The 13,609-nt window shown below is 39.2% G+C and overlaps 1 protein-coding gene across 1 annotated transcript in view; it reads left to right on the top strand.

Annotated features, from left to right (window-relative positions):
* The window catches only part of tp53bp2a (tumor protein p53 binding protein, 2a), a 73,683-nt gene extending 66,502 nt beyond the window's left edge, over positions 1-7,181 (top strand). Inside the window, exons 16-18 of the mRNA XM_052089448.1 lie at positions 4,016-4,182; positions 4,596-4,795; positions 5,899-7,181. Of these exons, the coding sequence (XP_051945408.1) occupies positions 4,016-4,182; positions 4,596-4,795; positions 5,899-5,940 (409 nt within the window). The 3' untranslated portion in view covers positions 5,941-7,181. The remainder of the gene's footprint in view (positions 1-4,015; positions 4,183-4,595; positions 4,796-5,898) is intronic.
* Positions 7,182-13,609: the final 6,428 nt, after the last annotated feature.

The raw sequence follows: 13,609 nt of genomic DNA, 5'->3' as shown, positions 1-13,609 counted from the left end.
GTGACGCATTTCAGCCGGCTTTTTATTTCTCATCTCCATAAATATATCTAGTAGTAAAGCTAATGCAAGGGCTAGATGAAGTATAAAGTATAGTTACTTGTCATAAAGTAACACGACTTAAGTGATTTTTTTTTTTTAATGATTACATTTTTTATTCAAACAGAAAAGGAAAACATAAATACACAGAATCAACTTTTAACACCCACTACCCCATCCCCAACCCCACACGACCCTCACCAAACACCCCTGTAGTCAGGCCCGCCGACAGGGGGGGACAAACGGGTCTGTTGTCCCGGGCCCAGGGTAGGGGGGGGGGGCCCAGAACTGGGCCCTCATTAAATTATGGAATAATTGTTAAAAAATAAATAAAATAGGCATATTTGTGGAAAAAATATCTAATATTTGAGTTACATAAAAGCTTTTTATTTGTTTTCTTCCTAATTGTCCTTGAAATAGTGGTCAAGAACCCCGCCCACCCCCAAAACAAAAATGGTTTGGCCACTGATCAAAATTTGATGTTGTCATTTGATTTGAAGTTCAGTAGGCTAACGTTACGATCAAAATGTCCGGTCAGCACAAGTCTGGTGCTCAGAAAAGAAAAGAAAAGAGAAGAAGGGAAGAAGAAAATAGAGGCCTTCGAGATGTCCTAAACAAATATTTTAAAAAGGTGGTGACGGAGAAGCTGGAACTAACGTTAGTAAAGTCAACGTAGAGCAAGGTAAGAAACAGCGCAGCCAACGTTTATGAGTGTTGTCAAAGACCCGGTACTTCGGTACCAAGTCGGTACTAATTTTGTTTTAAACGTCACGCCACGGTACCAGGTTTTCTCAAACCCGGTACTTGATGCGCGTGCATGCCCGAGCGCGTGCAGTTGCGTCCTCTTCATAAAAGTGCTGAGACATTGCGACCGGCGGTGCTGCTGATGTGGTGGCTGTAAATCCACTTGTTGATAAGAAAGGAGGAAAGAGACACATATGGAAATATTTTGGATATTAGCTCATAATAGCGACGCGGCGCGCTCGTTTTACAGGCGCGCAAGTTCATTGTTGCATAGCAACGACAGACGCCACGGAGAGCACGCGCTTGTGGAAAGGAGAAAGCGGTGCGAACTGCGCTCTCCATGATGACGAGGAAGTATTAGCAAAGAATTCATTGATTTCTAGCCCTTGCATTAGCTTTACTACTAGATATATTTATGGAGATGAGAAATAAAAAGCCGGCTGAAATGCGTCACTGTTGGCATCGGTGAACAGATAATGGGCCAGATCCGAGTCTATTTTTGCTGCGCTGCTCATGCTTAATTAAAAGTGAAAGCACACTTTTGATGGACAAAAAATAAATATGATTTCACACAGATTTTGCATGTCTAGTATGTTTTAACAAGAACTGCAGTAGGCTATGTCAGAAAAAAAATTAAAACATTTATAGAAAATGTACCCATTTAAACGTGTTTTTATTATTCAGTTTGGGTAAAAGTATATGGTGTTTTATAAAAAAAAAAAAAATGGAAGTCTGCTGTAAAGTGGTTAGAACAACGGAATCGGCTAAAATCAGAATTGGCCTAGAAAATTGTAATTGGTGCATCTCTAGTATAAGAGCCTGACACAACATGTTATCTTTGACAGAAACAGTTGAGTTTGGTAGCTCAGTCAGAGAGGAAGAGACAGAGAGGAGAGAGATCCAGCTGCAGTCAGGTGACAGAGAGAGTGATGCGGGAGGGGCCCGCTGCCCCAGAGCAGAGGGACAGAGTCAGGCTACCAGTGAGAGAGAAGAGAGAGAGAGGGAGAGTCACAGTGATGCGGAGGGGCCCGGTGAGGAAGAGCAGAGGAGGGGAGAGGAACAAGAGAGGAAGAGCAGAGGAGAGGAACAGGAGAGGAAGAACAGAGGAGGGGAGAGGAACAGGAGAGGAATAGCAGAGGAGGGGAACAGGAGAGGAAGAGCAGAGGAGGGGAACAGGAGAGGAAGAGCAGAGGAGAGGAACAGGAGAGGAAGAGCAGAGGAGGGGAACAGGAGAGGAAGAGCAGAGGAGAGGAACAGGAGAGGAAGAGCAGAGGAGGGGAACAGGAGAGGAAGAGCAGAGGAGGGGAACAGGAGGGGAGAAGAACAAGAGAGGAAGAGCAGAGGAGGGGAACAGGAGAGGAAGAGCAGAGGAGGGGAACAGGAGAGGAAGAGCAGAGGAGGGGAGAAGAACAAGAGAGGAAGAGGAGAGGAAGGGAACAGGAGAGGAAGAGCAGAGGAGGGGAACAGGAGAGGAAGAGCACAGGAGGGGAACAGGAGGGGAAGAGCAGAGGAGGGGAACAGGAGAGGAAGAGCAGAGGAGGGGAACAGGAGAGGAAGAGCAGAGGAGGGGAACAGGAGAGGAAGAGCAGAGGAGAGGAACAGGAGAGGAAGAGCGGAGGAGGGGAACAGGAGAGGAAGAGCAAGGGAAAAGGAGAGATCTGGGCATGGGGGGGCCCATCTAAGATTATCTTGTCCCGGGCCCAGGCAAGACTGTCAGCTGGCCTGCATATACCCCCACACAAATCTATTGAAAGTAGCCCAATTGGGCGAAAAAACAGCCAATCTGACAACACTGGTTATCAGCACCTTATTTAAAACCAAGCCAGGGAATTGCTGTTCCTGTGAAAAAATATGTTCACAGTCAGATCCCTTAGACTAAGATCTGTCTTCTAAAAAATAGCTTTGGCTCAACTATTGTTAGATTTAGAGAGAAAATTTGCTGGTACTGAAAAACCCACAACTAATTTGTTTGCTGGCGTAATTTGGAAGGCAGTAAGCTTAATGCTTTTCTAAAATCATTTAGATGAGCATTAAGTCTCATTTTCTTGGCAACCATGTATTTACTCTTGACAAGAGCCAAAAATTTTATCATAATTTATATGTAATGCACGCTGAGAGAATATGTTCAATTTTAGTCTGAAGTCGCAATGAAACGTTTGTGGAAATTTGGTCAAAAACTTGAATATTTGTTCTGTGGAACAATAAAGGATATATTTTTAAGAATATCAAAAAAAGCACTATAATGTAATATGAATACTTTTTCACATTAACTTACAGTATGAGTTATTATATTTGATTAAAAAAATAAATAAAAGTTAATTGTTGTAGGAGCCTGTTCATTAAACTCTTTACATTTTACAGCATTTGTTAAAGTTACACATTTATTATACATTTTATTAACAAGACATTTTCATCCACAGAGCTAACTCTCACTGGTTATTTTTTGTTTTTTGCACCATTCTCTATACACTCTTGAGAGTGTTGCGAGTGAAAATCCCAGGAGATTAGTAGTTACAGAAATGCTCAATCCAGCCCATCTGGCACCAACAATCATGCTATGGTCTAAATCACTGAGATCACATTTTTCCCCATTCTAATGATTGATGTGAACACTAATTGAAGCTCCTGACCTCATTTGCATGATTTTATACATTACACTTCTGCCAATAGTGTCCCCCTTATGCAGCCAAAACATTACCAACCCGTGTCTCAGAATAGCATTCTGAGATGCTATTCTTCTCAACACAATTGTACAGAGCGGTTATTTGAGTTACCATAGACTTTGTCAGTTTGAACCAGTCTGACCATTCTCTGTTGACCTCTCTCATCAACAAGATATTTCCTTCCACAGAACTGCCGCTCACTGGATGTTTTTTGTTTTTGACACCATTCGGAATGAATTCTAGAGATGTGTGTGAAAATTCCAGGAGATCAGTAGCTACAGAAATACTCAAACCAGCCCATCTGTTCTGCAGATGGAAATGCCTTGTTGATGAGAGAGGTTAACAGAGAATGACCAGACTGGTTGATAAGAGAGGTTAACAGAGAATGACCAGACTGGTTCGAACTGACAAAAGTCTACGGAAACTCCGATAACCACTCTGGACAACTGTGGTTAGAAGAATAGCATCTCAGAATGCTATTCTGAGAAATGGAAAATGTTGTTTGTGAGTTCAGTTCTACTCAGTGTGTGTGTGTGTGTGTGTGTGTGTGTGTGTGTGTGTTTGTGTTGTAGGACTCCTCTGCACTGTGCTGCCTCCTGTAATAACGTGCAGGTGTGTAAGTTCCTGGTGGAGTCTGGGGCAGCGGTGTTTGCTATGACCTACAGTGACTTGCAGACAGCAGCTGATAAGTGTGAGGAGATGGAAGAAGGCTACACCCAGTGCTCACAGTTCCTTTATGGTGTGTGACCAAGTGTCCTCGCATCTGTCTATTAATTCTCTCTTTTAAAAATTGGATTGGATGAGCCGTTTTTGAAGCCATTGTAAAAGCTGAATGTGCACCTATGCTGAATATCACTTAAATTCTACATTAATGTGGCAAGATGCTACAAACCATAAATAATTTCACAGCCTACAGTTAGATTATTGAGTGATTTTTATTTGGCTAAATAATTGTTTATTGTGATTATTACATTGTGATTGTCTTATCAGATTGCGGTCACCACTGTTTTATAGAAGTAAGTCACTTATAAGGCTGTGTAATACTGAGATTTTTACCATCAACATCACTTAGCTGTGGTGGAATCGCTGGAACACACAGACTTATGGATTATTGTTTCAATAACTAATTTCAGTTCTGTTGTGTTTTTTCAGGTGTGCAGGAGAAGATGGGCATTATGAATAGAGGGGTAGTGTACGGACTGTGGGACTTTGAGTGCAAACAGTGCGATGAGCTTCTATTAAGTGAGGGCGACTGCATGACTATACTCCGCAGGGAGGATGAGGAAGAGACTGAGTGGTGGTGGGCACGCACAGGTGACAATGAGGGCTATGTACCCAGAAACCTGCTGGGGGTAAGTGACATGTTATTCTCAGTAATTAGAAATATTTCTACCAAAAATTTAAATTCTGCAATAATGACCTTCCTGTCGTTCCAAACCAATGTGACTTACTGTCTTCATGCAATAGATTTTAATGAGGAACAACACTAAATGTAGGTTACTATTTCAAGAAAATCTTGATATGATCATGTTCATGAGAGATGGTGAATGTTGTGAAGAAGCTTTCCTCTTGCATTCTCATGAACGTTCAAAGGATGTCGACTTTCACAGAAGTTTCAGGTTGTTTCTCACCAAAGCCTACCAGTGTTTTCTGAAGACTCTGGATATGACACACAACTTAATAATACTTTTGAGTCCTTTTGAAGCTTGAAAGTGGTCACAATCCACTCCTCTTGTATTGAAAAGAGGGACTAGGACATTCTTTAAAGTTTCTTTTTTTCTGCATTCCACGGAAGATGAATGCATTTATCTTAGGTTTGTAAATAGGGTAGACTGGCACTAGTTGCCACAGTTTATTTTTTGTAAATTTTTGTATCGTCATAATGTCTTTTCTGCAAAGCTGTTGAACTTTTCCACCATTATTGCCCAGGAAAAAAAGATAGTTTATTGAACACTAATAGCAGGGCATGTTGTCACACTGGGCACCTGCTGTTTACTTGCACTGAATGGGAAAAAGAGCCTAAAATATTGATGAGATGGCGAGTAGGAAGACATGGGCTGTAATTTGATGTTTTAATTTATTTCATAATTATGTTTTTGGTCCATGATTCCTGCTGCAATCTGAGACTTGTAGTCCCCTAATCAAAACATCAAAGGTTATGTAGTTTGCCCTAGGCTTTACACAACAGATTTAACAAAAATATGATGATTGTTTAGTTTGAAGGATAGACTTTACAATAATTATTCTCATTTTTGAACGAGGTATTTGAGACATACTGTACGAAATGCTGCTAGAAAAAAAAAAAAAAACATTTTATTGGTCTTTTGCCTAAACATTTTTTTTCTAGTAACTGAGATATAACTCCTATGACAACGTCCCTGCTTGACAACTAGCCCTTTGGTCTCATTGGTCTTTAATGAATTTGTGATAATTTTTTTATTTTCTTCCTCAATAGTTGTATCCAAGAATTAAACCTCGCCAAAGAAGTCTGGCTTAAAGAGAGGTGAACAAAGACCGCCATCCTGATGGATCAGAAAAGAGAGAGGACAACCACGAAGGATAGTCAAATGACGCACACCACAAATTATCTTGATCATGAAGAAGTTTTTAGGACCATTGACATATTTTGTCTAATTTGAAATAGTTTTTGTAAACTATTAAGAATTTTACCTTTTTATGCCTTTTTTTTTTTTTTTTTTTTCCAATAACTGTTGATTTTACGGTGATGGTCACTCTGGTGTCTGGTTTGTTTTCACAATAGAATACAATTAGATTATTATAATTTTCAATATATTCTAATATAAAGACTTTTCCCAAAAACTTACTTTTGGTACATTTTTTCATTTTTACAGGTGTTTATATATTTTATATCTCTGCCTGTGCTATTCAGTGATTTATTTCATACATTGTGCTGAAGACATTAACATTATTTGATTGATTTTTTTTTTTTTTTTCAATAACTGTTGATTTTACGGTGATGGTCACTCTGGTGTCTGGTTTGTTTTCACAATAGAATACAATTAGATTATTATAATTTTCAATATATTCTAATATAAAGACTTTTTCCCAAAAACTTACTTTTGGTACATTTTTTCATTTTTACAGGTGTTCATATATTTTATATCTCTGCCTGTGCTATTCAGTGATTTATTTCATACATTGTGCTGAAGACATTAACATTATTTGATTGATTTTGGTCATGTGCACAACGTAAAGTTTACCAACTGAAATTAAATGGCTTGTTTATGGGCCGTTGAACTAAGTTTGCTGGAAATTTGTGCATGCCTGTTTGAATAAGGGAAATTTTTTGCTAATTACATTTAAAGCCAGTGATTCAACATATTGAAAAGAGGGCTGGAAGTCTTTGAATCAAGACCCATGTAGTTTTGCTGGTGTAACAGTGCCTTAACCTGTACAACAAGTACAGCTAACTTTGCTAACTTTGTTGTTCATTATCTGAAGGGCCAGTACTTTTTTTGACAGGCTATTGTTAAGGCTGTGTTCTAATTAAGAATAATTTTCTGGTTTCAGAAAATCGTGTGATCGAGGCTCAGCTTCAGTTTCTACCCATACATGTGCATGCTTCACTTTGCATGTCAGAATGTGCATTCTTTTTTTGCAAACATTTTAACGTTACATTTATATATGTATACAAGTAGAATGAATAACACAATAATTACAGCAGTAAAAACTTGCCACATACACTTCTGTTTATTTGTGCAGTATATATACAGGTGTAACTCGAAAAATTAGAATATCATACAAAAGTTCATTAATTTCAGTAATTCAACTTAAAAGGTGAAACTAATATATGATATAGACTCATTACAAGCAAAGTAAGATATTTCAAGCCTTTATTTGATATAATTTTGATGATTATGACTTACAGCTTATGAAAACCCCAAATTCAGAATCTCAGAAAATTAGAATATTACATGAAATCAATAAAAAAAAAAGGATTTTAAATACAGAAATGTCGGCCCTCTGAAAAGTATAATCATGCATATGTACTCAGTACTTGGTTTGGGCCCCTTTTGCATTAATTACTGCCTCAATGCGCGTGGCATGGATGCTATCAGCCTGTGGCACTGCTGAGGTGTTATGGAAGACCAAGATGCTTCAATAGTGGCCTTCAGCTCTTCTGCATTGTTTGGTCTCATGTCTCTCATCTTTCTCTTGGCAATGCCCCATAGATTCTCTATGGGGTTCAGGTCAGGCGAGTTTGCTGGCCAATCAAGCACAGTAATACCATGGTCATTGAACCAGGTTTTGGTACTTTTGGCAGTGTGGGCAGGTGCCAAGTCCTGCTGGAAAATGAAGTCAGCATCTCCATAAAGCTTGTCTGCTGAAGGAAGCATGAAGTGCTCTAAAATGTCCCGGTAGACGGCTGCGTTGACTCTGGACTTAATAAAGCACAGTGGACCAACACCAGCCGATGACATGGCTCCCCAAACCAACACAGACTGTGGAAACTTCACACTGGACTTCAAGCATCTTGGATTGTGTGCCTCTCCATTCTTCCTCCAGACTCTGGGACCTTGGTTTCCAAATGAGATGCAAAATTTGCTCTCATCAGAAAAGAGGACTTTGGACCACTGAGCAACAGACCAGTTCTTTTTTTCTTTAGCCCAGGTAAGACGTTTGACATTTGAAGCCCATGTCCAGGACCCGTCTGTGTGTGGTGGCTCTTGATGCAGTAACTCCAGCCTCAGTCCACTCCTTGTGAAGCTCCCCACACATTTGAATGGCCTTTTCCTGACAATCCTCTCCAGGCTACGGTCATCCCTGCTGCTTGTGCACCTTTTTCTTCCACACTTTTCCCTTCCACTTAACTTTCTATTAATGTGCTTTGATACAGCACTTTGAGAACATCCAACTTCTTTTGCAATTACCTTTTGAGGCTTTCCCTCCTTGTGGAGGGTGTCAATGATGGTTTTCTGCACAACTGTCAGGTCAGCAGTCTTCCCCATGATTGTGAATTCAACTGAACCAGACTGAGAGACCATTTAAAGGCTCAGGAACCCTTTGCAGGTGTTTAGCTGATTAGAGTGTGACACTTTGAGCCTACAATACTGAACCTTTTCACAATATTCTAATTTTCTGAGATTCTGAATTTGGGGTTTTCATAAGCTGTAAGCCATAATCATCAAAATTATATCAAATAAAGGCTTGAAATATCTTACTTTGCTTGTAATGAGTCTATATAATATATTAGTTTCACCTTTTAAGTTGAATTACTGAAATTAATGAACTTTTGCACGATATTCTAATTTTTCGAGTTTCACCTGTACATTATTTTATCACATTAAATCATATTGACACTTTGATATGTGAATGATATTATCAGTGGGTGAAAATTAAGACTTAACGATGCCTTTAAATGTCCACACCAAATTTAATCTACATAAATTGGGCATGTTGGTGCTTCATGCACCCTCAGGTTTATGACTGCTTTACATTTTACTAACCACCTGATGATGTTCAATACTCCTGAGGGTTTAAATATATTCTCCGCACAATCGGGAAAACCTCAGAGCCCATTCCTAGTATACATTATACCTACAATTTTTAAAAACATTAAAGTTTCAAATCAGCTAAAAAAACACCAACCTGAGTTATTTAGCCCAAGACATAGCACTTGGTAGAAATTGGAATGGTCAATAATGGCACATGTAGAAAAGCAAGTCCTGATGAATGGCATTGTTATCATTGTTGTCATGCACATTAGCTGGACCAGCCTGAAAAATAGCATTGTTTATTTTTTTATATATATATATATATATATATAAAACGTATGTATGCATGTAACCAACCCCAAGTTGGAACTGAATGCAAAATGTCAATAAAAGCAAAAAGGAGTAATTTGTAAATGTACATTGAATTGTAAAAACAGTATAAAGATATGGTACTTAATGTTTTACCTAATCAACTGCATTGTTTTTATTTTGTTGTTGTTTTTATTACGTTTTATTGATTCCAAATATAATTCCCCCTGACACAAACAACTAGAGCATCAAAATAAAATAAGATATAAATTCAGACAACATCAATAAAACACATACCCAACTAAACTACAAATCCCTCTCCACAGCCCCGCCCCAAGAACCCTCCAAAAAAGCCAAATAACCCCTCCACTTCCTGACAAACAAATCCCATATCCCCAGCCTTCTAAAAAAAAAAACAAATCCCATTTCCCCAGCCTTCTAAAAAACATCAAACACAGCCACCTTGCACAATCTCCCCGCGCCACTCCCTGAATGATGGTGCCCCAGCCAACTTCCATCACCTGAGGATGATTTTTCTACCAATCATGACTCCAGCTAGGACCCAACTTTTTAAATATCTGTCCCCAATTTTAAGAGTCATCCCATGACCCACGATACAGCATCTGGGCTGATCCAAAATGTGTCTTTAAGACCCAACCTATACAATCTAGAGGGGGTCCAAGATGAATAATAAAATATCATCTGCGTAAAGCAAAAGTTTATGTGCCACACTTCCCGCCGATCTCCCCTGGAAAATCATCCTCCCTCCTTATCTTGGCTGCTAATGGTTCCAGGGCAAGACAGAACAAAAATGGGGAAAGAGGGCAACCCTGCCGTGTGCCCCTATCCAGAGTAAAATAATGTGAGATCATTGTTGTCATTCGTTTGCACTGATACTACCGGGTGTCCATAACGTAACTTAATCCATTCAAAGTAGTATTCCCGAATTGTACATTTCCAAAGTCTTTGTTTTTCTCTATCGATTTGGCACATTTACTGAAACAAACTTAAAACTGTCAGAACTCTTAAGTACAATCCTCACATCGCATGGTACATTTAGCACACCACTCTGACCTGCAAAATGTGATTAATCAAAAGAATTAACTCATTTCAAATGTAAATAAATCCATCAAAACAAAAGGTTCCTTTATCATTGCTTAGCCCAAAATAGTCCAATTGCTAACACTTTATATGTTGGCAGCTGAATAGTATTGATGTCAAAAAGTCATGGCACACACTATACTGTCAACAAAACATTAATTCAAACATTTCTCATCTTTGTATGTACACACTTTACAGCCAACCGAAAATACGTAAAGAAAGCTTGTACAGAAAAAACAATATACAACAGCAAAATTCAGGAACTACAATATGTGTAAGAAAAAAAAAAATTTGAAGAGGCCACCCCCTACAACAATCTGCTGTGATATCCTCACAACCAGCATCCATTGCACTCATTAAGAACAACTGGTCATGAGGATGTGATCATAGATCTTCCATCTCCATGCAGAAAATAACTCTTCGATGGGGAGTATGGTGGGAGAAACAAAAAATAAAAAAACGTGGGTGGTCAACAAACCATTCCATGACTGTATTTCAATGATGGAAACTTACATTGTCCTAAACTATAACATACATTGTTGACAAGTCATTCCTTACAACACCCTCTCATTCTCAGGAATGATCCCTGTAAATAGTTTCCAGGAAATTTAGGAGATGCTGTGCGTTATAGGCCTAATGATGGGAATTTGGCTGAGAACACCATTCCCACATATGGCAACACATTGTAATGTTCCCTCCGCACTTAGTAAATACTAAAGTACAGTACTTGACAGTTTCATGCTCTTATAGTACTTGTATATAGTGCAGTGTACTTCTTCATAAAATATTTAAATGTTAACAAATGTATAAACACTAAATTAAATTATAATCCAAAATAAATAGAGCCTACTTATTGTGTGAATATGGTCAATCTTCAAAAACAAAACAGTTCCACCTTGTTGCAACATCAGTTATCAGCTTGTGATTTTTCAGGCCTAGACATTGCTGTTTCACTTTCAGACAGTGGCTCGCTGTGGTGCTGCGGTGAAAGAATGTTGATATTCTTCTGACTCTTCCCAGAAGCCTGGAGAGCGTGAAGCACTTTAAGTGCCCACTGGAACGCGAGATTCAGCGTATGCGCGAAGCAAATTACATGTGGGAATTTTCCCACTTGAGCTGCAACGATCATGTTCGACGCATTGTCTGCACTACATCTTTATCTGATAGCTGCCATTCCTCCACTACATGAGACAGTACGAGCACCCATGTGAGACTCATAAACGGCTCTCGTTTGCGGCACATGTGACAAAATCTGCCAGTCCAATTTTTTTTGTTACATAAGACTCGTGAGCGAAGTCCATGAATCACATGTTATTGCTACTCGATTAGCTTGGCATCTTTGATGCTTTTACCTGGGCTTTGGTTTCGTGGTAGAGTTCAGGCATAACATTTGCAGTAAAGTGGCTGCGTGACGGGAGCTTATATCGCGGCTCCAGCGTCTTCAACAGGTGTCGAAACCCGGGGTTGTCCACCACAGAATAAGGCCGTATATCCCATATTAGGGTTCATAGTAGACAACACAATTTTCGTGCAAATCGGACATACGGCCTAGAAGTAAAGTCATTTTGATCCTAGCCCTTTCGGTTCCAGAGTTAAAACCACAAATACAAAGGTGCAAAGGTCGCCACCTAGTGGCCGACGGGTTTGTGTGTGGGTGCCTGAGTAGTGGGGGGGATTTCTGACCATCCCACCAAGATTGGTGTCTCTGCAACTTACGGTCGCTGACGCCTAGACACTTTTAGGGCAGAAAAAAAATTATAATAATAAGAAAAGGAATAACAATAAGAAAATTAAAAAAATTAAAAAATAAATACAATTCGGGGCTTGACCCCTAATAATAAGAAAACTAAGAGAAACAATAGGGGTCTTTCACCACTTCGGGGCTTGACCCCTAATAATAATTTTTTTAAAAAAATAGAAACAATAGGGGTCTTTCGCCCCTTCGGGACTTGACCCCTAATAAGAATAATAATGAGAAAATCGGAACAAATACAATAGGGTTCCCGATCCTTCGGTGCTTGGACCGGGTTAAATGGGGTTCAAACAGTTTAAGACCTATACACACATGCGTAAAAAGATATTAGTTTTTTAACAAGCATGTAGCCACCTAGATCAAAGATGGAAAAGACAATTTACAACAAATACAGGTAAATTACTATGGAAATATTTGTTTTTAAAGCTTTTTAACAGTTATAGAGCCACCTATTGTCCAATCTCCCTAAAAGTTTGGATTCTTCTTTAGAATTATATTTTGCCTGTGCTCACACTATTTTCGTCAAGTTTTGACTTTTCGTTAAAGATTTATAAGCTTTTGAGTATATTTTGCCATGCCCCTTTTCTAAATGACCCTGTTTTAGCTAGCCAAAGGGTAAAGTTCCAGTTTTTATTTTGAGTTTGAGCTAAAAACCTAGGACTAGTTCACAAAAGTATGTTCTTTACATAATCGTGGATATTTAATGAACGATTTGATTGACAGCAGTGCTACTTGAGGCAAAGTTGTTCAGAATGAGGAGATCTAAGAAAGTCAGCGTGATTACAGAGGCGTAAAACTCGTTAGCACCACTCGGTGTCCAATATCTTTAAATTTTCTCACAGACGTCAAGGGCTAGAAGTCAAACAAGTTTTGTGCCGATTGGCCTATGTTAACCTTGTCTAATAGGTGCTCAAACTTCATTGGCCGATGGCAGCCATGCTTTTTTAGATACGCCAATGTCCTCATGGCACCTTGGACAAAGACACCGCATGACGATTTTCAACTCAGACTAATGGTTGCGTAGTTACAGCCAATTTTAAAATATGTTTGTATTATAGCGCCACCATGTGGTAAAACCGCGGCAACTTTTCTGGGCGACCAAAGATTGACCTCTAAAATTAGCATGCCAAGTTTGGTAAAGATATCTAATTTCGTTCCAGACTTATAACCATTTACGTAAAATTGGCCACTCCTACTTCCGATGATTTCGCATACTGTAACTAGCTCGAGTCGAAAGTTCAAGTTTCATTGAAAATGAAGTGAAGGGAGTTGACTCCAAAGAGCTTTCAATTATTAGAACCATAGATTTTTGGTCTTGGAGAGCTGTTTCATTATGTTTATACAGTTCTGTATTAACTATCATATTTCTTCAACAAAATGACTATATATCTCTTAATATGCATGCAAACATGTTGCGATCATATATTCGTGCACCACGGTTGATGAAGAGGCTTTCTCTGAGCTTCGTCGAGCCACGGATCTGTCTCTTTGCACGACCAAGCAGATGGCTCGTGCCATTGGCCGGCCTATGTCTGCTTTAGTCAGTA

This window comes from Xyrauchen texanus, chromosome 24, assembly GCF_025860055.1.
Source record: "Xyrauchen texanus isolate HMW12.3.18 chromosome 24, RBS_HiC_50CHRs, whole genome shotgun sequence".
In the NCBI taxonomy this organism is placed as follows: domain Eukaryota; kingdom Metazoa; phylum Chordata; class Actinopteri; order Cypriniformes; family Catostomidae; genus Xyrauchen; species Xyrauchen texanus.
Note: the sequence above shows the minus strand (reverse complement) of the source record. Positions and strands in the feature narration are given on the sequence as shown.